General features: G+C 50.8%; 1 protein-coding gene across 1 annotated transcript in view; it reads left to right on the top strand.

Annotated features, from left to right (window-relative positions):
- Positions 1 to 4,514: 4,514 nt before the first annotated feature.
- Ccdc33 (coiled-coil domain containing 33) overlaps positions 4,515 to 26,179 on the top strand; it is a 106,451-nt gene continuing 84,786 nt past the window's right edge. Inside the window, 4 exon segments of the mRNA XM_036194365.1 lie at positions 4,515 to 4,824; positions 5,648 to 5,997; positions 6,098 to 6,214; positions 25,088 to 25,251. Of these exon segments, the coding sequence (XP_036050258.1) occupies positions 4,515 to 4,824; positions 5,648 to 5,997; positions 6,098 to 6,214; positions 25,088 to 25,251 (941 nt within the window).

Here is a 26,179-nt window from a genome sequence, read left to right as displayed (position 1 = left end):
TCCTGACAGCTAAGATGCTACGACCATCTCTGCAGGATGGAGGCCAGAACTCTTCTGAGAATTCTAAGCATCAAGTGGTCTTGCCTCCTGTCCTGTTACGTAGTATGTAGTCTGTCACGGCTTCCCACCCACCAAGGCTTCTGGGCACACCAAAGTGCCTCAAGTTGAGTTCAAAAGCTCCTTTACCTCTGGATGGAATCCAGATGAAATAGCCTCAAATAGAAGCTGAGTTGTCTTTAATTTCTTCTTATTATAATAATGTGCATGGGTGTGTTACTTGCATGTATGTCTGTGCTTCAAGTATATGCAGATCCCACAAAGGCCAGAAAAGGGGGTTGGATTTTCTGGGACTGGAGTTATAGAGGATTGTGAGCCACCGTGTGGGTGCTGGGAATCAAATCTGGGTCCTCCGGAAGTGCAGCCAGTGCTCTTAACAGCTCTTCAGCTCTGGCTAAGTTGTCTTTATCAACTAATCCACTCGTTCATTCACTCCATGGTGTTTTAACCACCTTCCTGGTCCCTATTACTGACCTGGGCACACAAACCATCATATGTTCCCTAAAGAAATGTCAATAGAGGATGGGTAGGTCATCATTTGAAACAGGACAGGAAAGGGTACAGGATAGCCAAGGAGAGCATCCCTGGAGGGGCTGAAGGTAAAGGTTTTGTCAGGCTGCAGAAGCACCAGCAAAGGCAGTCAGTGCAAAGGTGCAGGATGGACCTGGCCTGGGCCAATCTGAGCCTTCCCCAGGATGCTATCCTGTGGGAAGGGAGCCAGTCTGAAAGGACAGTACTGTGAGGCTTCATTCATGGGAGCACCTGGAGTGGGTCGGTCCAACAGGCATCCAGACCCAGGAAGCAGAAGGTAAGGTTGCCAGGGAAAGAGGGCTGGGGGGAGGGACCTGCTGTTTAATGGGGGACAGTTTCTATTTTATGAGATAGAGAGTTTGAGAGCTTGATTATACAGCAAGGAGCACAGAACACCCCCGAACTGTACTTCTGAAAGCATTATCCGTCTGTCTGCATCTGTCTGCGTCATTTTTAAAGCCACTGGTGCTGTTGCTTCCCTTCCTCCTGTAGCCCAGGCTGACCTCAACCTTGATGTGCAGTCAAGGATGACCTTGAACATCTGATCCTCCTGCCTCTACCTCCTAGGTTACACTCATCTTCATGTAGTGCTGAAATCAAAGGTGCAAGAATCCTAGCAACGGAGCTACATCCCCAGATCCACGGTTTTTATTGTTGTTTTCCTTGAAAATTTTTATTACATCTGTCTGTCTGTCTGTCTGTCTATTTACTGTGTATTTGAGTGAACATATGTTCCACAGGGCTCATGTGGAAGTCAGAGGACAATTTTAGGGGAGTCGGTTCTCCTCCACCATGCAAGCCTCAGGAATCAAACTCAGGTTTTCAGGTTTGCCTTTACCCACTGAGCTGTCCCATCAACTTAGTTTTTGTTTGTTTGTTTTTTAAGTACATTTGGGCATGTACACATACACACACACACACACACACACACACACACACACACACACACACACACACACCAAAGTGAGCCTACCCTAGAGACAGAACGGGAAGGGGATACTTGGAAAGGAACGGGATGCCAGATAGCAGAGGGTCCTAAAAGCACGCTGAAGCCAACAAGCCACCTCAGAGGCTTTGTGAACAGACAGAGAGGGCAGCAGAGAGTGTGGCAGTTCTGCAGGGAAGACACAATTCTGCAGACAGGCCTTGCCTTGCCTGCTGGAGCATGGTGGTAGGGGACAGTGTGCAGAGGTCAGCGGGTCTTGGGGCAGGCAAGATGGCTTCTCATCTGTGACCTCTCTGGGAGTGGCTTCAGACATATGAGGGAACAGAGCTGCTTGTACCAAGGCACTTAGTTTCAGGACAGGCCTGGCAGAGACAAACCCAGCTTCCAGTCCACGGCTGGCCACATGTGGGTTTTCAGGAAGCCTCTGCCACCCACCATCTCCCCAAAACAGTCATTCTGTGGCCTTTTCCCTGTGAGGCTTACAGAGTTCCAGACCACTAGAGTTCCAGAATGGCTTACCTGCCCCACTGCTGCCCATCACACAGAAGGGATCTACTGAGCATCACCTACATGCTGGGATCACTAGAACGCTTCCCCAGTGTCTCTTCAGGAACATGAAGAAACTGAATTTAACAGTTGTAAAGGAAACCTGCCACATATACTGGGGCCCTTAGCTGGACTTGCCAGTAGCCATCTTCAAAACAGTGTCTTTTCCTTCATGAAAATGTTTTCAGCCAACATGGCCAACTGCAAGTGAACTGTTCTGCATGTAAGCTGTACTGTTCATAAGCATCCTCTACAGACTCAAAACTCTCCTTCTACAGCTCCAGGAATTTCCCCAGCAGAAGGTATCACACTTTTGGGTTGATCCTAGGACATGTTTTGTAGAGGAGTTTGTAGCTAGACTGCACTCCTTAGGTTCAGACCTCAATTCTCACTGGCCACTTGATCTGGGACAAGTGTCTGAACATTCTTTCAGCCTCACATTCTCCATCTAGAAAACAGGAAATAGTTATGTCACCTTATAGATCAAAAAGAATGTCTAGTGCCCAGAAACTGCTCAGTGGAAAGTATCACTAAGGGCAGTGATATTGGTATTATTGATATTGGGAAGTATAAAGATGGTGGGGGTGATGGTAGTGGTGATAACAGTTTTGTTGATGGTGATGGTCTGTGACGGTAACAGTGATGGTGGTGGTAATGGTGGTAATTATTGGGGTCTAGATGGTCTGAAGTTCCTCCCTCAAGCACAAACCCTGAACCAGATGTGGCCCCATGACTGTGGAAAGCAGTGGGCAGGAGATAAAGCCTGGGAGGAGTGTCCTCCAGGGCAAAATCAAGACCACATGTTCAGGGAACTGCAGAAGAACTCAGATTAGGAGGTCAAAGAGACTGTTCAAGTTCTACTTGTGATGTCATTTATAGTAGCTAGATAAACAATATAGAAAACAACCGTGGGAAAAAAATTTAAAAGTTCTTGATGTGAACCCAGAGTCTTGGATCTCTTTCTACCATTACCCCTCCTTTCCAGGTCCCTGTGATGCCCACAACTATGCTGGCCACAGTAGGCAATGATGGTGGTGATGGTGGTGGTGGTGGTGATGGTGGTGGTGGTGGTGATAATGATGGTGATAGTGGTGATGGTGGTGGTGATGATGGCGGTGGTGGTGGTAATGGTGGTGGTGGTGGTGGTGGTAATGGTGGTGGTGGTGGTGGTGGTAATGGTGGTGGTGGTGGTGGTGGTGGTGATAATGATGGTGATAGTGGTGATGATGATGATGATGACGGTAGTGATAATGATGATGATAGTGGTGATGATGGTGGTGGTGGTGATGATGTCGGTGGTGGTGATGATAATGATAATGGTAATGGTGATAGTGGTAAGGTAGTTGTAGTGGCAGTAGACTTGGTCTTTATTGAGGAGTGTCCAGGATCCTCTGATTGCCATTGAAACCCAGGTCCAGGGAGCACAGCTTCCTGATTGACAACCTTGGTGTGAGAGACCAAGTTCTCTGTAAAGTAAAGTTGTATGTCTTGATTAAGGTAAGTTGGCTGCAGAAACACATACTGATTGGACACTCCCCTGCCCTGAGGCCTCTCCCACATCCACACTAAGGACTCTCATGTAGAGACATGCTCCCGAGAAGTAGAGAGTTCTGAATACCACATACCCACATGCCCCTCATTTTTCTATAGAATGCATAGAATATATCATCTCCTCTTATACTTGAGAACTTGAGGTGATGGTGGTGGTGGTGTGTGTATGTGTGCATATACTGTGTGTATAGGTTTAAGAGTATATGTGTGTGTTTATGAGTACACACGTATGTTCAGGTACACATGTAGAGGCCAGCCATCAACTTCGGGCATTATTCCTCAGGAACCTTATACAGAATTCTTTGAGACAAGAACTCACTGATTCTTCTAGGCTGACAGTCCAGCTCCAGGGATCTACCTATATAGACCTTCCTGGTGCTGAGGTAATAAGCATGCACCACCATTCCCAGCTTACATAGGTTCTGGGAATCAAACTCGGGTTCTCGTGCATGTACAGCAAGTAACTTACAGCAAGACTGAACTAGCTTCCCAGCCCTGGCCATTTGTTTCCAAGTGTCATGTTTGTCTTCTCAGCCTGCTGCCTTCACCAGAGGACAGGCTTCGGCAGGGGTGGGGGGCGGAGGACAGAAATGTGTGTTCGGTTCACTGCTGTATTCAAGATGCCTAAGACAGTGCCTCATATACAGTAGGTTCTCAATAAATATTTGCTGGAAGATCAAATGCTAAATGGGAAGAAATCATTGCTGCTTTTGTTCCCCCAGTTCAGGCTGTTTCCTGGCTTGTTGCCTGGATCCTTCTCAAACAAACAGAGAAGGGTGGGGTGTGGCCCCTAATGGCCCAATCTGTCTGCTTTCAGACTAGGATGGGACTGTGAGCCAGAGAGGACAGAGCTCTGCCTGGAGTTCTGACCCTGGCTGAAGCCATGGCCTTCAGAGGTCCTGATCTCCACCTCCCTGCATCCTTGATGAGCCAGAGGCTGAAGGCTGAAGAGATGACACTGGACCTGGAGTTTGAGGTCTTGAGTGTGGGGTTTAATGAGGAGGGCAGATATGCCCTGAGGCTGTCAGCTGAGAATCCACTACAGGCAGGCTCTGGGGCTGGAGTGCAGTTGCAAGTCAATGATGGGGACCCCCTCCCAGCCTGCTCTGCTGTCACTGAGGTCATTGAGCAGCAGGATACTGACCAGAGCCTCACCTTCACCAGGAACAAATTTATCTTTACTTTGCCCAAAGGTACAAAGAGGTGTCGGGTTGGGGAGGAAGCAGGGTCCTTGGGACTTCTGCCCTAGACCTCGTCAGAACCCTGGGAAGCTCCAAGGGACCTGGGAGAGCCATGTGCAGAGTTCTGGATGGATTTCCAAGCTCTGCCCGTGTGACTGTATGACCTTGGGCAAATACTGGCCCTGTAAAAGCCCTGCTTCCTTCAGTGTACCATGGGATGCTGACACTGTTCTCACAGTGGGGAAGGGTGAAGAGGAACTAAAGGGGAGGTATGAATTTGAAAGAAGTAAACCCAAAGCACGTTTAGTCTTTGCAGTGAACATGGAATAATGCTAGAAGTCCCCTAAGCACCTGCTGGTTATAGGAATGGAGAATGGACAGACACAGATGGATAGGAGACCCTGGTCTTGCCTTCTGGGAGCTTCCAGACTGGGTACAAAGAGGCAGGAATTCTAAGTCAAAAATAGCTGAGTGATTTAGAAGATTCAGGCTTGGAATGAATGAGAGTTATCCAGGTATGCTTCCTGGTGTAAGTCCAAGACTATGGTTGGCCATAAATCAGGGACTGGCCAAACTCTACCCTGATCCACAGTGGTGTCAGGACCCAGAATAATTCCCTTAGGCTATAAGCCTTTCCTTCCTCACTCTAGTGAGTTCACAGGAAGCATAGGTAAAGGGAAAGAACCTTGAGTGAGGGGTCACCCACAAGAGAAATCCTAGTCAAGTAGACCTGGATGGAGCTCAAGTTGCCCCAGGACCCTGGATGTCCTTCTTACTCCCTGAAAGAGGAAGGGGGACCCCAGAGGCCATATTCAAACCCATGTTCTCCACCCAGGGTTCTGCAAGAATGATGGGCAGAATGATGCACATCTGCGCATAGAAGCACTGAGGCTGGATGGATCTTCAGGACATGTGGCCCAGAGGGTGGGTGAGGCTATCTTTCCCATCTATCCACGACCAGATGAGCCCCGAATGAACCTCACAGCACAGGAGCATGAGGACCTGTATCGCTACTGTGGCAACCTGGCTCTTCTCCGAGCTAGTGAGGACCCCACAGCCCGTCACTGTGGGGGCCTGACTTACAGTGTGGCCTTCCATGTGCACCGAGCCCCTAGGTCTTCTGTCTCAAACTGCCTTGTGGAGCTCAGCCAGCCAGAACCGATGTCACTACATCCAGAGCTACAGGTGGGTACTCCTGGGTCCCTGCTCAGGACACAGCCTCTGGCTTAAACCAGCTGTCTGAAGCCCTAAGGTCCCCAACCTCAATCTCCTACATTCTCAGCAGACTTTGAGGGAGGTCCTGAGTTACAGGGCAGAAATCTTTTCTGTGAGCCCATCCAGCTCCAACAGTGACCAGGAAGAACTTAGCTGGGAACCAGGACACTGGCAGCATAAGGCTCAGGTGAAGGGTGCTAGTCTATTTGGGGGAGGTCTCCCACTATGGCCATGTTCTGCATCCAGGCATCATGTCCAGTTGAGAATTCACAGAGCAAGCAGTAGTTCATTTCACGGATGGAGAAAACACACCCAGGATTCTGGATTCCACTAAATCTCAACATTTACTGGGAATCAGAACACAGTAGCTTGTGGAATCCAAGGCTAGGTCAGCCCCTAAGCATGGAGTGTGCTAGATACAATACAGTTGGATACAATACGGGTGTCACACATGGTCCTCAAGGTTGGCAGGAATGTTCTGAAGAGGGAGTATAAGTCCAGGAAAGGCTTTCTCAGAAGATGTGTCATTTGAGAGGAGTCTCCCGTCCCTTCTCCACTCATCTCCCTAGTTATCCCTCCATTCCATATTTGGCTGTGTCAGATCTACACAAGGTGGGTGAGGTTTAGGGGTGGCAATTTTAGGCTTAGGGGAGAAGGTTCCAGGAGTGAGGTCTAGTATAAGCTAGCAAAGAGCAGGGGATGATTCAGCTGGCAGCAGAGGGACAAGTTGAGGTGGCACTCCAAAGGCACAGTTATCCTGCCCCCCCCTGTGTGTGTGTCTGTCTGTCTGTCTCTGTGTGTGTGTCTGTCTGTCTATCTGTCTGTCCCTGTCTCTCTCTCTCTTGCACACAATCTAGGCTGGCACTGAGCAGTGCCCGGGAGGTAGACTGAGTTGGTCATGGAGATGTCTAATGGAGAAGAAGTGAGAGGGACTAAAACAAAGGGCAAAGAACAGAGGGGGTGTTCAATTCTGAAGGCAAAAGGGAGGCACGGGAGGGGTCTGTAAGGAAGGGATTTTAGGTAAAGTAAGCAGGCAGCATGTCACAGGGACCCAGGAGCAGCCGCTCTTGCCCAGGCCTCCTGGCCTACTCCATGGCCCCCTCTAATCTTTGTCCATTCACTTCTGAATCAGTTACCACACCTTCCTGCCCCCCTCTGTGCTCAGCTCCATTCCGTTCTGTTGTGAAATGAGATGGGTAGCCTAGGTGAATCTGAAAGCTCCCTGTGTCCAGAGCCTGGGCCCCACCCCGCAGTGTAACAGTACTATCTAGGGAGGAGGCTCGGAACCCAGGAACAAGCTGTCTCTGTTCTTCGGGTTCCAGCACGGCCTGGCAAGCCTGGGCCACATGGACAGTGCATTCAGGCTATGGTGGAAAATGGGGGTGAAAGAGGTTGGGACTGCTGTGGGGAGGGGGCTGGCGAGATGGCTGCCTGGACCTCAGCAGCTCTAATTTCTGTTATTTAAAGCCATCATCTCTGCGCCACACTCCCTCTTAAAGTGTCAGATGTCTGCTTCTACCAAGACAAGAAAATAGCTTTCAAGGGAGAGGAAAATCGCTCTCCTTAGGTGGGGGTGGGGGGTCAGCAATCACAGCCCTAATGACAGTGCCACAGACAATGGAGGGCTCCTTGTGAACAGGGGACATGCTTGTAGTTAGACAGGCCAGCAGCTCAGGCTGAGGAAGGCAGGGTCTCCTCTTGTCACTTGGAGGCCTAGGCAGGACACAAAAGGCTAGTGGAGCCCAGTGGTTCTTTGGACCTGTGGCCTAGAACCATAGGGGCCCTCATAGCCATACTGTCTCCCTGCCTTGTGGATAGGGAGAAGGATGTCCAGATAAGAGGATGTCATAAGGAAGGGGGGACTTAACCCAGGAGAAGGGGGCTTCCCTTGGCTTTCTAGTTGAGAACTGAAGAGGAAGAGAAGGAACTGGAGAGAGGTAGGCAGTGAATAGGAGAAGGGACAACAGAGAATTTCATTTTGGGGTCCCAGCACAACTGCAGCAAAATTCAATTCAAGTCTAGGAACGGATTTCTGGGCTCCAGAGACAGAGGCCATTTCCTTCAGGAAGCCTTACCAGCATGGATTTCATTCCTTCCAGGCTATTCTCAGCCCTTTGGTCCCAGGTGTCTCAACAATCTATTCAATTTAGACCTTTAGTTTCATGAGTGTTTTTTGCTTTACATAGTGTGTGCCATTTTTTCCCAAGCCACAGCAGATGAAGGGCATGGGGGTGGGGGGAACAGAACAATGGGGTGAAGGGAAGGCAGGTATCTAACTGGGTGGCAGGGAGAGGGCTCAGTGAGTGACCAGGACCAGGGCTCAGTGTGAATGTCTGCTGACTGAGTCTGAATCCTTCTGCTTCCTGGCCATGGTGCACAGGTCACTTCTCTCTAACGGGTCACACCAAATGCAGTAGCTCTGAGCTAATATTTCCCTGGAGGTGGGGGCGGTTAGCAGGAACTGTCGACATGAATATTTCCAACATGGACAGCCAGAGGCTGAAGGTGGAGGTCCCTCGCGGGTGTTCTGACTCACATAGGAGGATCCTGGGTGCACACAGGCAGAAGCTACCTCAGGTTCTCTCTCTGCAGCCGCTGGCTGTCACCCTCCCCCAGGGCACAGGGGCTTCCTTAGATGTCTGCCCACACCTGGTACTGCCCAGATTCACCTTCTGGCAGCTTTGAGATCATATGACTAATCATGGTCCTTGCCCAGAAGAAGGGGCAGTGATCAGAAAAGCGGTAGATGGTCTGTGCAGTGCCAGACAAAGGAGCTCTGGGGGGAAGGGGTAGAAAGGGCAGGCAAGTCTGAGCTCTGACCAACTCCCCCAAATTATACCCCTGGGGGGGTGGGGGAGGGAAGGGACTTTGGGTCCTGAGCCATTAGTCCCTCAAAGGCCACTGCATCCCTGAAAGTTCAGGGACTTCGTCCCGCGGGCAGGGCTGTCGAAGAGGGAAACTTTGGGCTGGAAATTCCCAGGGATGGAGTTTCTGGAAACATGAGTTTAATTCCTTGCTAGCAGCTCTGGGGGCCACCTTGGGATTCCTGCCACTGCAAACCTCAATTTCCTCCTGCCAGACCCCGTGGTTCCCGAGGAAGAGGGGAAGAGGGTGTGGTGGGATCCTCCCGCAGTCTCCTCTCCCAAACAATCACAGTTTTGTTTCGTGGAAATGATTCTGTTTCCCTGGAGCCTTTTAAAAGACGCTTTCAATTTTTTTTTTTATTTCTTCCATTTAAAACACCTTTTTATTTTATTTATTTTAGTAGTAGTAGTAGTAGTAGTATTGCCCCGGAGGAACAGGGAAAGGAAGAAAGGGAAAAAAAGCTAGTAAAGCAATCACCAAATGCGAAGCACCAGGCTTCTAAGCCTGTGGATTCTGACCGTGGCTCAGGCGCTAACAAGCTGGGGGCTTTTATTAAGGAGAAGTGGAGGCGAACCGAGCCGCCACGGAGCGAGCGGAGTGGCCTGCTACCTCACCCCTCCCCTCTGTCCCTACACGTCCGTGGAGTCACTGTTCCTTTCCCTTTGTTCGCTCCCTCTCCCCACCCCTCTTCAGCCTGTTTGTTCCTAGTCCCGATTCCGGCTAGAGCGGCCAGCACTTCCGCTAGCCCAGGAACCCTCCAGCTGCAGGCCAGAGCCCTGCCGATCTTCACTCTCCTTCTCCTAGCTGCTTTGAAATTCATTATGCCTTTTATTGCTTGCTGTTGCATGTGCTATTCCCATTGCCCTGGAGACTGGAGTGGTTCAAGCGGGAGAGGCCCACGATGCGGATTTCATTAACTCCACTCTTTACTGCCCATTCACTCTCAGGGGTCTGGCCCGGAGGGTGGGGAGGGAAACCTGGGCACCTCTTTGTTCACGCCCCCGTCCCGCAGTGCCAGCCCGCTTCCCTGGCCGTTCAAAGTTGCCACCTGCCACAGCCCTGGTACAGAGGAATGCTGTGGCCCATTTCACAGGTTGGGAGATGGGGTTGAGGAAATAATTCTGGAAGTACAAAAAGGAAGCGTTGGAAGGTGCAGCGGAGAGAGCAGGTTAGAACTGGACTGCCAAGCCCCTTGCCCTGGCTGCTGCGACTGACCCACCCACCCCCCCCCCAGTCTGCTCGTACTGGGATCCCAAAGCCTGTCCCTTCTCAGCCTCTTCTGCCTCCGTCAAATCTGCAGACTGCAGCAAGGCAGCTAGCTCTTCCTTGCAAATGAGGCAGCTTTATGGGCTTTAGAAAAACACTCCAATTGTTCCCTCAATTACCCTGGAGCAGATTGAATATATTAATCTCTCTCTTAACTCGAGTTAGAGACTCAGCTGCCACCCCTCCCCCAGCCACCAGCGCCCCTCTGCAGGCACGTGCCAGGGATTGACTCCCCGCCCCCACCTTCCTGGGCCTGGAGCCCCAAGCAGGTCAGTTTGGGCCCCAGCACAAATTCTCATATTCTCATTCTCTCTCTCTCTCTCTCTCTCTCTCTCTCTCTCTCTCTCTCTCTCTCTCTCTCTCCACACACACACACACACACACACACACACACACACACACACAGACACAGCCCTGTTTTACATTCTCTATCAATTTTCATTGATTTTTTTTTTTCCCTCCTCTGCCATTATTTGAAAGAGCTTTTTTCTTAAGTAAACGTGATCACGGGACTTCCATCCTCCCGCCCCTCTTACTACATAGGGGCTGGGCGGGGTCTGAGGGGCTCCCCTCAAGCTCCAGTGACAAGTGCCTCCAGCTTAAACACACTCTGCCCCAGGCAGCTGAGCCCTGCTAAAAGCTACCTGAGGTTTCCCTTTGTAGCTCGATTTTCTTTTATTTCTGAGGAACAAAGGCACTGTCGAGGCGTTCTCAGAGAATGCTGTCACCACCCAGGGAGGGCTGCTGCCTGTCTCTATGGCAGTAAGTCCGCTGCTGGCAGAGCAGTGGAGTAGCCGGTTCTGGCCCTGGGGAGGATGGGACAGAGAGCACTTCCACCCCTCCCCCAACACACACACACACACACACACACACACACACACACACACACACACACACCAATGGGAGGAGCCAGGGCCTGACTTTTCCCATAATGGCCTGTTGGCCACCAGCAATGAAATAGTTCCTATTCAAGGAATCCTCTAGGGAGGACCCAGGGGTCCCACCCAATGATCCTGGATGAGACTCAAAGATGCATAAGTTGTAGGGGTCCTGTATTCATGTCCCTGCACAAGCCTGCACCTCTGCCTTCACCCTGCCTGATCTTCAAGCTGTCTCTATAGGCCTGGATTCCTGTTGTGGGGCCCCTGATCTATCAGCCGAGTGGACAGAGCAGCCAGCTTTCGATGACAGGCAGGCACATGGGTCAAAATGACCTGGATGCAGGTTAACCTCTGGTTTATCTAGCAGCATCTTGACCTTGTCCAAGTTACAGGACTTTCTCAGCCTCCACTTCCCCACCTGTGAAATGGGTAAGAACAACTCCTATGTCCGCTGCTGCTGGGAAGATTTAAATGGAAGTGAGATGGCCAGTATGCGCTGCAGAAGGTGTTTTAGGGAAAGCCAGCTGTTCCAGTAGCAAGCTCACAGGGAAACCTGTGCTGAACAAGCAGGTAGTACAGGCTTCCATTTCTGCACCTAGAAAACAAGAGTGCTCCTTCTAGCCTGGGTCTTCATTACCAGTCTCCCCAAAGAGGGGTGCTATGGACTTGTGAGTCCCACATCCCTGGGTCAGATACCAGACTGCGGGGTGGAGAGAGGGCCAGTCTGGGTGCTAGGGGTGCTAGTCTGGGAAGTAGTTCCCTTAGCAGATTGTTGTAAGGGAACAGAGCAGAGCAGATGGCCCTGCTGGCCCGCCTCCTCGATGCCTCTCCCCTCACCCACCAGCAAGGACTAGTGCTGACTCACACCTCCTGGATGCCTACATGAGAGAGAGAGAGAGAGAGAGAGAGAGAGAGGTGGCCCCACCTCTCATCTCCTGCAGTCACCTTCACAGATGTTTGGGCTCACAGAAACATGTACATAGTGTTTATAGGTATACAGAAACACTCCACAACCTCTCACAAAGACAAGTTCACAAGAAACACACACATGCCTCCACATCTAGACTCATGCCTCCTGGCCTCATCTCTGTACAAATCCCCCAAACACAATCTCTCCCAAGTGACTAAGAGGCTTGGGGACATGGCATGTGTGATGTATGAGGTGAGATTAAAGCGCTGTGTGAAACTGGTATTTAATACAACTCTGACAGCAAATGGGGGCAGGCAGTATGGAAAGCTGACAGCCTGGTTGCTTTGGTCTCAGTGAGGGTTGGCCTCCCAGGCAGAGGTCAGCACAGCCACCCTCAGCCTGGGTTGGGTTTGCAAAGTTTCAGGGCCAGCAGAGGCCCGGTCCAGCAGAGATCAGTCCCTTTTCCAGGATAAATGGAGCATGCATAGGGGTGTCCTTTCTCCATGTGGTGCCTACAGCCTGCCTTGTGTGACTGTGGTCCAACCTCAGCCATTCATTCATCCATCTGCCCACCCAGTCATTCATTCTGTTCACACTCCCAAGCAGCAGACTGGATTTCTGTGTGTCCAGCCCTTGGGGAAACACCCTGGTAGGCCCAGCAGCGACATAGGAGGCACTGGCAGTGACCTTCCAAACCCACAATATCTCTAAGTGAACCCCAAGGACTCAGGTGACTGCAGAAAAGCGGCATTTGAAGGATTCAGAAGACGTTGAACCTCAGTTCCCAGCTCCATCTGAACAGTTACAACTCAGATGGAGTCACTGACCTCCTTGGGCCTCATAGTCCTCAGCCGAACAATGGGTACAGTGGTGCCTATCGATGAGGAGGGTGTGAGGCTTGCACAGTGTAAATAAAGCCCCTCACAGACATGGGGAGATGGTTGAGCCTTGCCTCAAGGACAGATGGGGCGGAAGAAAGAGGGTTCTGATGGAGCACTCAGAAAGAGCACGGTGGAGAGGCAGGACATAGAGTTGGGCAAGGCCTGGCTGGCTGGTAGAGAGAAGTCAGGAACTAGAGAGTTGCAGGTATGCTAAGGGGATGAAGAGGAGGTGGCATCTCCAGGAAGTCTGGGATTTCTGTCTTGGAGGCTACTCTGAGCCAGGCTGACAAAGGCAGAACTCACTGGGCATCCACAAAGCCCGTTAGAGCAGTGGTTCTCAATCTTCCTAGTGCTGCGACCCTTTCATACAGTTCCTCATGTTGTGATGACCCCCAACCATAAAATGATTTCATTGCTACTTCATAACTGTAATTTTGCTGCTGTTATGAGTCATAATGTAAATATATCTGATGTGCAGAATATCTGATATGCAACCCCTGTGAAAATGTCGTTCAACCCAAGGGATTTCGACCCACAGGTGGAAAACCATTGCATTAGAGCGTCACCTTGGTCTTAGACAGTGCACAGGGTGGCCTTGACAGTGTACACTTTCTGTGGAGGGAACTAAGCCCTGGAGGAGGCAAGGTCCTGCAGAGTCAGCAGCAAAGGCCACGCTGGAATCCTGCTCTCCATAGCATGTTCCAGACTTTCTGCTCTAGCAGTCAGCACCAGGGTAGGGGTGAGGGGACGACCAGCTGCACCCTGCCCAGGCAGACTCACAGTTTGCAAGCTCCACCTCAGTCCCTTGAAAGGGAGCCCTAATTACTTTCTTAGCCCTTGGGATAGGATCATAACGAAGTAGTTTGCTTCCTGGTGGCATGATATGATATGATATGATATGATATGATATGATATATCACACCAAGAGCAGCCAAGACAGGTTACCCAGTGTACAGCTGACCCCCACAGGGAGGGGCACTGAGTGGTTTGAGAATCAGGCTGGAGTGAAGTTGGGCTTGTCAGAGTGCAGAGTTCAGGACAAACCTCGTGGCTCACTAGAACTGGCTCATGAGACTTAGAAGAAACGTTGCATAAAAATTCCCAGCACATGAGTAAACCCTCCGATATGCCGCCTGAAGAATGTGTGTGTTTACACCAACAAAGTGCCACCGCCAGACTTTAGACTCAGGCTTGAGTTCCAATTCACCGCCTCCTCCCCTTCCTGAGGGAGTCATGTTACTTTTCTGTTTCCTCGTCTGTAGAAGGGCCATAATACCTCCTTCGAAAGAGGATTGTGGAGACTGAGTGACATGCTGGCTTCCCTGCAGTCCTGGGAGGCTTCTTGGAGGAGACAGGCTCCCCCAAACTCCTTAAAAATAGACAACTTGGAAGGTCCCCTGGCTTTAGTCCTGAAGGACCCTGACCTGCCACCTGCAGGAGGCAGGCTTTGTTGATCCCTGGTCCTGAGCCAGGTCTAGCCTCTCAGAACCCTCAGGCAGACAAGAGCAACATAGTGAGCACAAAGTTATCCGGTAAGGAGGGTGCACAAATCAGCTTCCTCTGGAGCTAAACAAACAGAAGAGAAGCTTGATACCGTTGCCCTTGGTATCCTGAGAACTGGTTCCAAGGACCCCTCAAAGCCCAAATCTGTAGATGCCCAAGTTCTTTATGTAAAATGGTATGGTGTTTGCACAGAACCTGTAGAATCTTTCTTTATAATAATTAAATATAATACATTACAATATGTAATATAATAATTAAATTTGTTATTATTATTAAGAGATAGGGTCTTACTAGACATCCCAGGCTGGCTTCAAACTAATGATCCCCCTGTCTCAGCCTTCTAAATGTTCAGATTACAAGTGTATGCAGCAGCACTTGGTTCTTTAACTCATCTCTAGATTTCTTGCAGTACCTAACGCAACACTGGTACTATGTAGATAGTTGCACTGTATTGTTTGGAAACTCAAAAAGTCCATACAGTCAGTGCAGATGCAATTTTATTTTAGTATTCTCAAGGCGCCAGAAATTGAGCCCAGTCCTTGAGCACGTCAAGCATGCCAACCCTAGAAACTTTTTCCAAAGGTTTAAAAACATATTTTAAAATATATATTTAATTTAATAATATACATTTACTATATTTTTAATGAGACTTAGAAGAAACCTTTTAATCAAAGATTGAATCAATGGACGTGAACATATATATATATAGTCACAATAGTAAAGTAGGAAGGTAGGTAATGGAAAGTTCTAGTTCTGCTGACCTTCGGCTGTGGGACTTCACCCATGCAGCTCCATTCCTGGGTCATAAGGACTGGGGAAGATGCCCTGACAGAAGTATAGATCAGTTGTGAAGTACATAGAAGCACAGAACAGGAGCCCGGGAAGCTGGATCCTCAGGCAGGTTACTGGCAGAGACAATGCTGGAGGCTATGTTCTAAGCAGAGGACAGCTGGGCAAAGACACGGGGCTTTGGAGATGGTGGTTTCTTTGGGGGACTTGGAGACTACTGGGGAGGTGGTGAGCTGGGGGCAGGTGAGGGCCTGGTTATGCCTTCCCCCATCTCCCCACAGCAGAAAGCGTGCCGCAAGTCATTGCTGCTGAATGGTGCTGAATTGGGTGAGCATGGCGAGTGTAGACATTATTTTAATCTTCCTCTTATAGAGTAATTGCTTTCTGTCTCCTGATGTTCCTGAAGAGACTTCCCTCCCAGCGAGATGGCTTTCTAGACTCCTCTCTCTGCCAGGAGACAAGACAGCTGGGCCAGCTCCATGCTGCATTAACACACTGCAAATGTGATTTCATGGCCTCAAATGAGATTAGGGCCAAAGGCTCTGCTCTCTAGCGGAGGCAGCAGGCAACACGGTCAGGAGTAGCCAGTGTTGGGCTGGAGGTCTAAGAGAGAGCCATTCCAGGCTCAGGCTGCCTGAATAAGCAGTTTCCTCTAATTGGAGCTCCTCAGACCTTCTGTTGTAGCCTGGCTGCAGTGCCAGCCTTTAGACTTATCCTGGGGTGGGTGCTCTGCGCTCTAACGCCCCACTAATCCCAGGTTGCCTATAAGCACTTCAGTAAGGGAGGGTGCTGTGATGAATGCAAATTCTTTAGTGTGGCTTCAATACCCTCCTCCTCCTCTCCCTCCTCCTCCTCCTCCTCCTCCTCTCCCTCCTCCTCCTCCTCCTCCTCTCCCTCCTCCTCCTCCTCCTCTTCCTCCTCCTCCTCTTCTCCCTCCTCTTCCTCCTCCTCCTCTCCCTCCTCCTCCTCCTCTCCCTCCTCTTCCTCCTCCTCCTCTCCCTCCTCCTCTTCCTCCTCCTCCTCTTCCTCCTCCTCCTCCTCCTCCTCCTCCTCCTCCTCTTCCTCTCCCTCCTTTTCCTCCTTTTAACATGTAACGCAGCCTAGGCTTAAGCATGCTGTGTAGCCTTGAACTTCATATCCTCCTTGGCCTAAGTGGTGGGATCACAGGAATGTGCCACCTTGCCCAGTTTTATGCAGCTGTATATGCTAGGCGAACACTCTAGCAATCGAGCTACATTTCTAGCTCTAGCTCCCTTGTCTTTCAAATGAGAACTACAGGGCCAGCATGGGTGGCACACACCTATAATCCCAGCACTCAGGAAGCAGCAGCAAGACAAGCACCACAAGTTTGAGGCTGGCCTGGACTATATAGGGAGTTCTAGGCCCGCCAGGGCTACATAGCAAGGACTTGTCTCAAAACAACACCAACAAATACATAGGAACTAGAGAGAGGATTAATCTATACAAAGCACATAGAACTATTCTGTGATATTCTAGGTATCCACTGAATGTTAGTCATTCTGAGATTTGCAAATGCTCTCCACTCTTGTGGGGAGAGAGGCACCAAGGGGTACCACACTAGAGAAACAGGCATCACTATCCCAGGCTAATGTAGAAGTGGGGGGTGTTCAATGCTAATGTATCTCCTCCCTCACTGAGCACCTACCTGATACAGACTTTCTGCTGTGCTGCCCCTGAGACCTAGCTTCCCCAGACATAGTTCCTGCCCTCAAGGTAGTCAGACCCTGTCCTAGAGAAGTAAATAGTGGGTCATGAGCTCTGGTGGGGATGTCTATGGGTTGTGGATCTGATACAATTATGTGGGAAAAACATGAAAGTGGGGTCATGTTTCAGGGAAGATTTGGTGGTGGTTAACTGTCTATGATTTCAGCCGGCAAAGACTGTCAGACAGATAGAGCAGCATACATATGGTCCCAAAGGCTGAAGAAACATTGCCTACTCAGGGGAGGCTGGAGCATAGGGGTGGAGGGAGAGAGGTGGACAGACATTCTTGGGGCATGCAGGCCAGACTGGTGGAAGAGGTGGGGCTGAGAGGACACAAAAGTATGCTGAAGACTGGTTGATCCACAAAAGCCTCCTGCTAAATAGACACCTTCCACCTTGGCAGGTTACCTACCACCTCTGCCCCTTCCTAATGGAAGGGAATTGAGGATAGCTTCCTTGCTTACCCTTTATTCAATCACTTGTTAACGAGTTATCGATTCTTTTAAAAGAAAAATGTTCAAAAGCCACGCTGCATCTTTAGCAAAGTGATTTATGAGTTGACAGTGGGACCTGAGCTGCCCTCGATGGGAGCTCTGGTTACTCAACACTGAGAAGAATCTTCCAATGGGGCGATCAATCAATGTGCCTGCTAAGCAGATGGAGGCAGAACCAGCCGATATGAATACCACTCTCTTTGAGGTCACCCCTGTGTCTGCTGGAGGCAAAGCCAGGGGCCGTGGCTGCCCTCTATCACATAAACTTGTAGAAATGAGAGGGAAATCTTCTCTGGGCTGCCCAGTTCCTCCTGGCCTCCACTTTCTTGTCTAATACTCTCTGTCCCTCTACATTGAGTCAGTCAACACAGCTGCTTAGTGATGAGGACACTGAGGTTACTAAGGTCAGAGCGGCTAGAGCAAACAGGGCCCCACTGATTTCAAGATATCGTATGTTTTCTAGCTAAAGTTTCTCCTGCTCACTTGTAGTGCTTGGCCTAATTGTCCTGGGGACTAGAGGCCACTAGAACAAGGGGCCACAAGACAGCCACAGAAGTTGTCACCAAGATGGCCTGGAATAAAACATGAATACACCAGTTCAGCCCAGGTGCCATTTACTGAGGTTCCCTTTGCATACTGAGGGACTGAAGGGAGACGGAAGCAGTCTCTTAGACCCTCCCCTGCTAACTGTGGCCTAAACAGCCAATAGGTCCTCTCATTGCAGCCAGCATCCACAGGGCTTGACCCAAACTGGACCAGGGCCACATTAAGACTACCAGCCACAGCTCAGTGGTCCTGCACCTACCTGCTGGGGGACAGGGACAAACGATCTGTTAGTGTTGGGTACCAACAGCCTCCTCCAGATGCCAGGCCACTCTGTTCAGATGAGCTTCCAAGACACACCAGCTTGTTCTTTTTTGATGTCACCATCTAGCTGGCAGTCCTGAGCCATCTGCCTGCCCTATTCAAAAGGTTAGGAAGAGCCGAGGAGTGGTTCCATATCAGAGGGCTTGTCTACCAAGGCCTAGGGTCAATTGCCAGCACCAAACCTTCACAACAAAAACAACCCACAGATAGCTGTGTCTGGTCTTAACAGCGCTCTCCACAGTTCCCTGATTTTGAAAGAGAAGTAAGGAGAATGCATCTCCTTCTCCCAAAGAACAGGGAGAGGCTACAGGGCTTGCTGGCTGTGCTTACAGACTTCCCAGCCAGCCGGCCTGGATTCAAATTCCAGCTCTATCTTCAGAGCCGGGTGACCTTAGGCAGGTCGATTTCCTCAGAGCATCTCCTCTTCATTTGACGAAGAGAGTGGCAAAGGTTGTTTCCAAGGATCATAATGTGAGGCTTAACTGAGCCAGTTATACAGCTGCTGGGAAGAGCCCCCACTCAGTACGTGTCCATTAAATGCTGGGGTATACAAAGATGCCTGGGAGAGGATGATGACGGCGGGGATTGTAGGATGTCAAGTGTGAGCACAGACCTACAAGATGGACTCAGCTGCCCCGGGTTTAAGAGGAACAAGAGGGGGATTGTCAGATCAAGCAACCTTGTGACCCCAGGCTTGAAGGGCAAGAGTTGGGAACATGAACTCAGCCCAAAGGGCAGCTTTCTGGGACAGCAGCCTGAGTGGCCTTGGGTGCAGGGATGAAGTTCCCCAGATCCCTGCAGGCACCTCAAGGAAGCCCAGCCCAACTAGAAGCCAGTGTGGTCATCGCCAAGGGTCACCTGTGGAAGCACAGAACAGTGGAAAAGGAAGAAAGGATCTGGGGTGCAGATGAGCGGCGTCTCAGTCTCAGCCAGAGGTGGTTTCTCTCATGGCATCTGGGCCTCACCATCTAGGATAGCCAGCGAGTTCAGGGTCCACCTACCACTGTTTCCCAGTGCTGATTACAGATGCATGCAGCCGTGCCCTGATTTTTACATGGGTGCTAGGGATCTGAACTCAGGTCCTCAGGCTCACAAGGCAAGTACTTTATCCACTGAGCCATCTCCCCAGCTGTGCTTATTAGGCAGAAGGAAGATTCTAAATACCCAAAGAGGCTAGATGGCTACTGATTCAAGAGCAATAGAACTTTATGGCGACTTCTCTGAGGGCAGTGACTAGGTCTCGTAGGCTGTTCTAGGAACTACAAGGGACTGGGCACACAGTGCGGTGGGCCAGTCACAGGCAGCAGGAACCGGAAAGCGGGAACTGGACTCCAGGCAGTTCTGAGGAAAGAGAGGAGGGCTTTTGACTCCACCCTGCTGTATTGCATCTGTGTGACTGATTCTGCCCTGTGATGTCATACAGTGTTGCCTAGGAGATCAGACTGAATGGAAAACTCTGTACTTTCCCAGGACTGGGCAAAGCAAGGATCACCCCACTTCACCCTCCTAAGGGTGCCAGGAATCAACTCCCTGCTTAGCTGGTCATGGCCCAAATACCCCCAAGCATCTCCACCCACAAAATCTCTCACTTCTGAGGAAGATCCAGATTGCATACACTCACTCATCCTTCCCCTTCCCGGTCTAGCCCCCAAAGCCAGTGTGTGGCACTCATGGGACCACACTGATGGGCAAAGACTCAAGGCACCTGGGCCAGCTGTCTGACAGGGCCAACCGATGACTGAGTGATCACCTGCCAAGACCCAGTGCTGACCCCAACCCCCAAGATTGTTAAGTGAACAATCCTGCCCCCAAGAGGATGGGACGACAAAGGACAAAGGTAAGGCTGGGGCAGAGCTTGTAACAGCTGTGTGACCTCATCCTCCGATGCTGACCAAAAGATCCCTTCTCTGGGCTTCAGTTCCCTGAGGCTGTCAGAGATGAAATGCAGTGTTCTCAAAGGCCGACTTGGCCCGCCATTGCCTGAGCGCCCACTGATGTTGACCATCAGCCACCATTACCATCCTTGGTTGTATGGCTCTCCCTTCTTCTCTCGCCTCATCCTCGCCTTCACCTTGAACACAGAGCTTGACCTTCTGCAAAGAAGGGGTTTGGGGAGGAGCCTGTTTTGGTTGCTGCTGTATCCCCAACACTCAGAACAGTGCACAAGACAGATAGGATCTCAATAAAGAGTTGTGGGAGAGCAGCAGAGACCTGCCAGGGAGGGGACCAGAGCCATGAAACGCCAACAGTTCAACATAAGGGCTCGCTTACCTCTCAACCAGCCAAACCTAGGACTGTGTCATTTATCTGTCAGGACAGACCAGAGGCAGTGGGGCATGCTAAGGATGCCTGCCCTACACTATCATATATTCGTATTTCCTTAATGTGTGTGCATGTGTGTGTGCAGGTATGTGTGCATGTGTGCATGCACGGAGGCTAGAAGCAGACATCGAATGTCTTCCTTTATCACCCCCGCTCCTTGTAATTTTTGAGTCAGGGTCTCTCAGTGAACCTGGAGCTCACTGAATGGCTGGCCATTGAGCTCCAGGGATCTAGGATGCCTTTCTATATCCCCCACCCTAACCCTACCAGCACTGGGATCACAGAGTCAGGCTGCCATGTGCCTAGATTTCATGTGGGTGCTGGGGATCTGAATTCTGCCCCACATGCTTGTTTTCGATTTTTCTATATTTTTGCCCCTTTTTATTTTCTTGTTGATTATTCCTGTATACCTAGTGCTCAGAACCATACCTGGCATATAGTAGGTGCTCAATAAAGTTGTGCTAGCAAGCACTTTACCCACTGAGCCATGCCCAGCCCCCTCATTTTAACTTCTTTTGCCATTCCTCGGTGCCTGACCTTTTTCCTGGGGTAATATTTCTAAATTTCAGTGCTCTTTGTTTCTTAGAAACGTTAATTCTGTTTTACTGATGCAGCTTTCTCTCGTCATCTCTTTTTCCTTTGCTTTCTGATACAGGGTCTCACTATGCGGCCCTAGCTGGCCCAGAACTCATGTAGACCAGGCAATCCTTCAGATGTGTGGTGATCCCCCTTCCTCTGCCTCCTAAGTGATGGGATCCCAGGCAGGAGCCACCAAGCCTGCTTATAATCCACACTGTAAGGCTTCCCTCCCCGTGCTGAAGATTGAATGCAAAGGTCTTGTGCATGCCAGGCAGGCTCTCCGAGAACCAGCAAGCTCTCTCCCCAGCCTGAATTTTTAAAAACTGTAGTCAAACCTATCAGTTATCTTCCCTATGGTTTCTGACTTTTTAAGTGTGTGTGTGTGTGTGTGTGTGTGTGTGTGTGTGTGTGTGTGTGTGTTGCTAAGGATCCAGCCTCAGGCTTTGTACATGCTCAGTATGCGCTCTCCCACTGAGCTGCACCTCAGCCCTGGGTCACGGTGTGAAAAGGTGCTCTTGCGTCAGACACTCCAAGTCCTTGCTATTTCCAGTCAATCCTGAGGCTGCAAGCCCTAGGGGCAGGCACAGTAACCCAGGAAACGTGTCAGCATGAAGAAGCATGAAAAGAGTGGAGAGGTCTCATATCCTGAGTCCTTGTCTTCAACATAAAGGGGTTTTACCAGCTCTCCTAATACCCAGGCAAGGTGGGTCATCAAAATTAGGAGGATTGTGAAATACTGGGGTTTTGTTTGTTTGTTTTGTTGTTGTTGTTGTTGTTGGTGGTGGTGGTGGTGGTGGTGATAGTGGTGTGTGTGGTGTGTGTAGAGTTCAGAGGATAACTTTTAGAAACTGGCATTCTCCTACCTTGTTCTGAAGCAAGAGCTCTCTTGTGGTTTCTGTCCATCCCACATGCAGGGTAGTGACCTGTGAGTGCCTGGGCAGTTTTCTTGTCGCCATCCTCCATCTTGCCTCAGCAGTGTTAAGATTACAGATGCATGACACCTCACCTGGCTTTTTATATGGGTTACAGGGATCCGACTCAGGTCGTCAGGCTTACGCAGCAAGAATAACTTTAGCCTGCTGAGCCATCTCACCGGCCTGAGAGACCGTTTTTTAAGCCCAACATTCACTAGAGTCTAATAATTTGCCCAAATGGCATATCAGGGTCACAAGACCCTCTCAGCCCAGCATCCCTCTTGAGGGCCCAGCTCACCCTCTTTAGCTGGTGTGCTTTCAGATGTGGACCTTTCTGGGAGAGAGATACAGGCTTCTTAGCTTCCCATGGCTCCCCAGATTGCTGGAAGAGCAGATAGGATGGAGTGAATCTCATTCTACCCTCTCCCCAGTAGAACCACCTGAAGCCTGCTGGAGTTGTGACTCATCTGCTACTGGTCCCATCACCTACTCACGACCCTCTCCTTCCTCACACACCCAACACTGTCCCAAGCAATGAACATTCTGGGACATCTGCAGGCTGCTCCTGACCTGTGGAGGACAAGTTTACTTGCATGGATGGACAAGATGTTGGGATTAGCAGCTTCCAAGCCTTCCCAGGGCCTGAGTCCTAAGGGAACTCGGCTTGGAAACTGGCAGACTTGTGCTTACCACCAGCGCCTTGTGTGTGGTCTGTGAGACTGTAGTCTGCTGATATCTGTGTCTTAACAGTGTTGCATGGGTGAGAGTAAGTGGGGCCTGAAAGGCTGTGACGGGCTTGGAGCTCTGCTCTCGTGGAAAAAGATTCTCTGCCCAGGATCAGCACCTTTACCCATAATTCCCTCTCTCTCTCTATGAGCAGGGGCAGAGACTCTGGTCCTGATGCAAGGACACCACTAGGAAGGAATGAGGCAAAATGAAGGTTGGCAGCCCTGGCTCATCTCGTGTCTGCCCCCTACAGGCCATACCTCGGGCCCATCCTCCCTGGTCCTAGGCCCAGCATGCCCTTGGGTTCCATGCCTGCAGGCCTCACCATGAGATGTCTGTCTAGCAGCTGGCCTCAAGCACACAAAACAAAGCACAAACAGCGCTTCTGTAAGCTGTGTCTCCTGGAAGGCTGTCCTGAGAGGCAGGCATGGAGTAGATGGGGAAGGAAGATAGCCAGTCCCTGCACGTAGCCGTGGCCTTGTGGCCTCCAGGGTTGCCAAGGAGTCATAGAGACCCTTAGACAACTGCCATGGGAAGGAGCCTTGACTTCTGTGGCCCCGCGGTGCCCACCCATGGCAGGCTTGTGTCCTCACAGCAGCAAGGATGTCCATCTGGCAGTACAAAGGAAGTTACTCCCCTCTCCTAGCCTAACTTCACGGAACCTTAGACACGCCAAGCCTTGGGAAAGCTGAACCGCAAATCATTCTAGACATTCCCACTGGTGTGCAGGGAGACAGGCTCCGAGAGGAAGCATCTCAGAAGGGACAAAGGTGCTGTGACCTAAGTCTCTTGGCTTGTGAGCTTCTGTTACCCCCGAACAATCAGAACACAGGAAAGCAAGTCCCGGATGACCGAAGGGTGTGGCAGGCAGGGCACACATTGGAAGCAGGGTGCTGGAAGTCCTCTGATCTAGAGGAGTCAGTGAATGCTCCCCCTCCCCCACCTAGCAGGGCTCCCCTCCCTCCCACCCACACTTGCCATGCAGGGGGGCGGGCAACTCTCATCAACACCTCTGCAGATGGTGACAGGCCCTGCTGGGGGAGGGAGCGGGTTCACTCCTCAGTCACAGGCAGAGGAGGTCTCTACCGAACTGGCATGTCTAGGGCTGGGAAGCCCTGTTCTCACCTCCTAATGAGACAACTTGTGAGGCAGGGACCACAGCCTACAGCAAGTGAGGGATATGGTAGGGATTCGGGGTTCAGAGTCTTCTGGAAAAAGCTGCCCAGGCAAAGGGAATACCAGGACAAGGGCTGGGGAGCCGGGGATGAATAAGGGGGTTGTTTGTGGCTCCTGCTGTGGTCACCCATGTAGTACCATGGCTCTGAGAATCTGATTAAGTGGCATTCATAAATGTTCCCAGGGTAAGCTACGCTGTTTCCTTTTCCCATGCGAGGAGGCAGGAGAATGGAGCAGAGTGGTGGTTCCTGCCTGGCCCCAGTCCTCGGTGTCCTGTAGGACAGGTATGAGATGACACAGGTGACCTGAGGTGAGGTGGAGGAAAGAAGTAAGGTGGCAGCCACTAGGACCTGAGGCGCAGGTGGCACTGAGGAGTTACAGACAGAGGCACCTGCAGAAGCTTCTGGAGGGTCTGTGCTTGCCAGCTAGGGTGGCCTGACTTCTGCTGCAGTAGGGGACACACCAAAGGCCAGGAAAGAAGCAAGGGAGACCCTGGAGGATACGCAGTGTGAGAGACAGAGCAAGGGAGAAAATGGCTTCCTAGGCTACTGTTCCGTAGTTCAGGAAGCAGGGTGATGTTACAGAGAGGAAAAGGTACTGGGAGGAATAGACAGTCAGGCCCACCCAGCCTACAGCCCACAGGCTGTACGCAGGCTCTCGCAGCCAAGACTATGTGAGCACAGTTCAACACAAAATCACAGACTTACTTAAAACATAAAATTTGTATTTTTTCAATTTGACCTTTTGTGTTTTATTTACTGTTATTGTGTATGTGTGTGAGTGCAAATCAGAAGGAAACTATTTTAGAAGTCAGTTTTCTCTTTCCACCATGGGTTTCTGGAATCCAGCTCAGGTCATCAGGCTTACACAGCAAAGGGTGAGCCAATTCACTGAACAATCATGAGTTGTTTTGCAACAAGGTCTCATGTAACCGAGGCTGGCTTCAAATTGGAGTAGCTGAAGATGACCTTGAACTTCTGATCTTTCTGGTCCTCCTGCCTTTACCTCTTAAGGGCTAGGATCATAAATGTGCCCCACCCTCAGTGGTTTTTATGGAATTTCTTCCTGACTTTTGTCTCTTCCAAAGTCTTGGTAGAGGTTATGGGTGATAGTAGAGAGCAGCTTATCCGAAGAGTCCACTTAGCTCTGGCTCTCCCCACAGGTTCCTGAAGAACCAGGGGGCCCCCTGGATATCTCCCTGGACCCAGATCCTGACACCAACTACCTGGCTCCCTATAATAAGGAGATTGTCACGGTCACTCTGCATGGAGCTACCAACCTTCCTGCCAGCAAGGACGGCTCTGAGCCGTGGCCCTATGTGGCAGTGTAAGTTGCTGCAGAAGCTGGGGTAGGGGTGGGCTGGGGTCTGTGAACAGAAACCATCTGATGAACATTTGGAAACTGAGCTCCCGAAGGAACTGTGGTACCCAGAGATGTCATGCTAAGGCTGTACAAAAGAGAGGCCTGCTCTGTCCCCTGCTGTGTGGTAATTGCTGCCAGGGCTGAGCAGGGCCTGACCTCACAAGGGCAGGGCCTCATCTATAGTGTCTATGCTGGGCTCAGTGTGGGGTGGGGATGGTTGGGGAGATGTCCTAAGCACAGATTTGAGTTCCAGTTTGTCTTAGGGGGAAAAATTAAACTAGGGCCACATGCTTAGAAATAGAAACAGCCCCTAAGAGTGGGAATGGGCTAGTGAGCTGGAGGCAAACATGAAAAACTCAGCATGGGATCGTTCCCTTCCTCTGGTCATTTACCTCCCACCTTATATAGAATGGGCTTTTTTTCTGGGATGCTGCTTGTTACCTGAAGCCTGGGTGGGGAATGGCTTCCAGTCTTTCTCTGCCTACTTTAATCTTTAGGCAGCTTTCTGAAGTCCTTCCTTACTCTCCTGTCACAGAAAGACTTGGAGTCTGCCTCTCCTGGCTTTTGGGGGTTCAAGAGGTTGTGCTGCTTACAGCCACCCGCTGTGGGCCCATCTCTCTCTCTCTCTCTCTCTCTCTCTCTCTCTCTCTCTCTCTCTCTCTCTCCCTCCCTCCCTCCCTCCCCCCCTCCATACATGCCCTGTCTGCTGCCCCCACTTCATGAGCCTCAGGTCCCCTCCAAGAGCACATGAAGCAACACTATAGCCAGCCAGCTTTCCCACTGGAGGGAAATTAGCTTCAGCCACCTCCCACAGTTCTGCCTGACACCCCTCTGCCTGCACCCCTGCCTGCTCCAGGCACTTCCTGCCCACTGCTCAGTCAGTCCCTTTGGA

This window comes from Onychomys torridus, chromosome 7 (assembly GCF_903995425.1).
Source record: "Onychomys torridus chromosome 7, mOncTor1.1, whole genome shotgun sequence".
NCBI classification, from domain to species: domain Eukaryota; kingdom Metazoa; phylum Chordata; class Mammalia; order Rodentia; family Cricetidae; genus Onychomys; species Onychomys torridus.
This window is presented reverse-complemented; position numbering and strand designations above follow the sequence as displayed.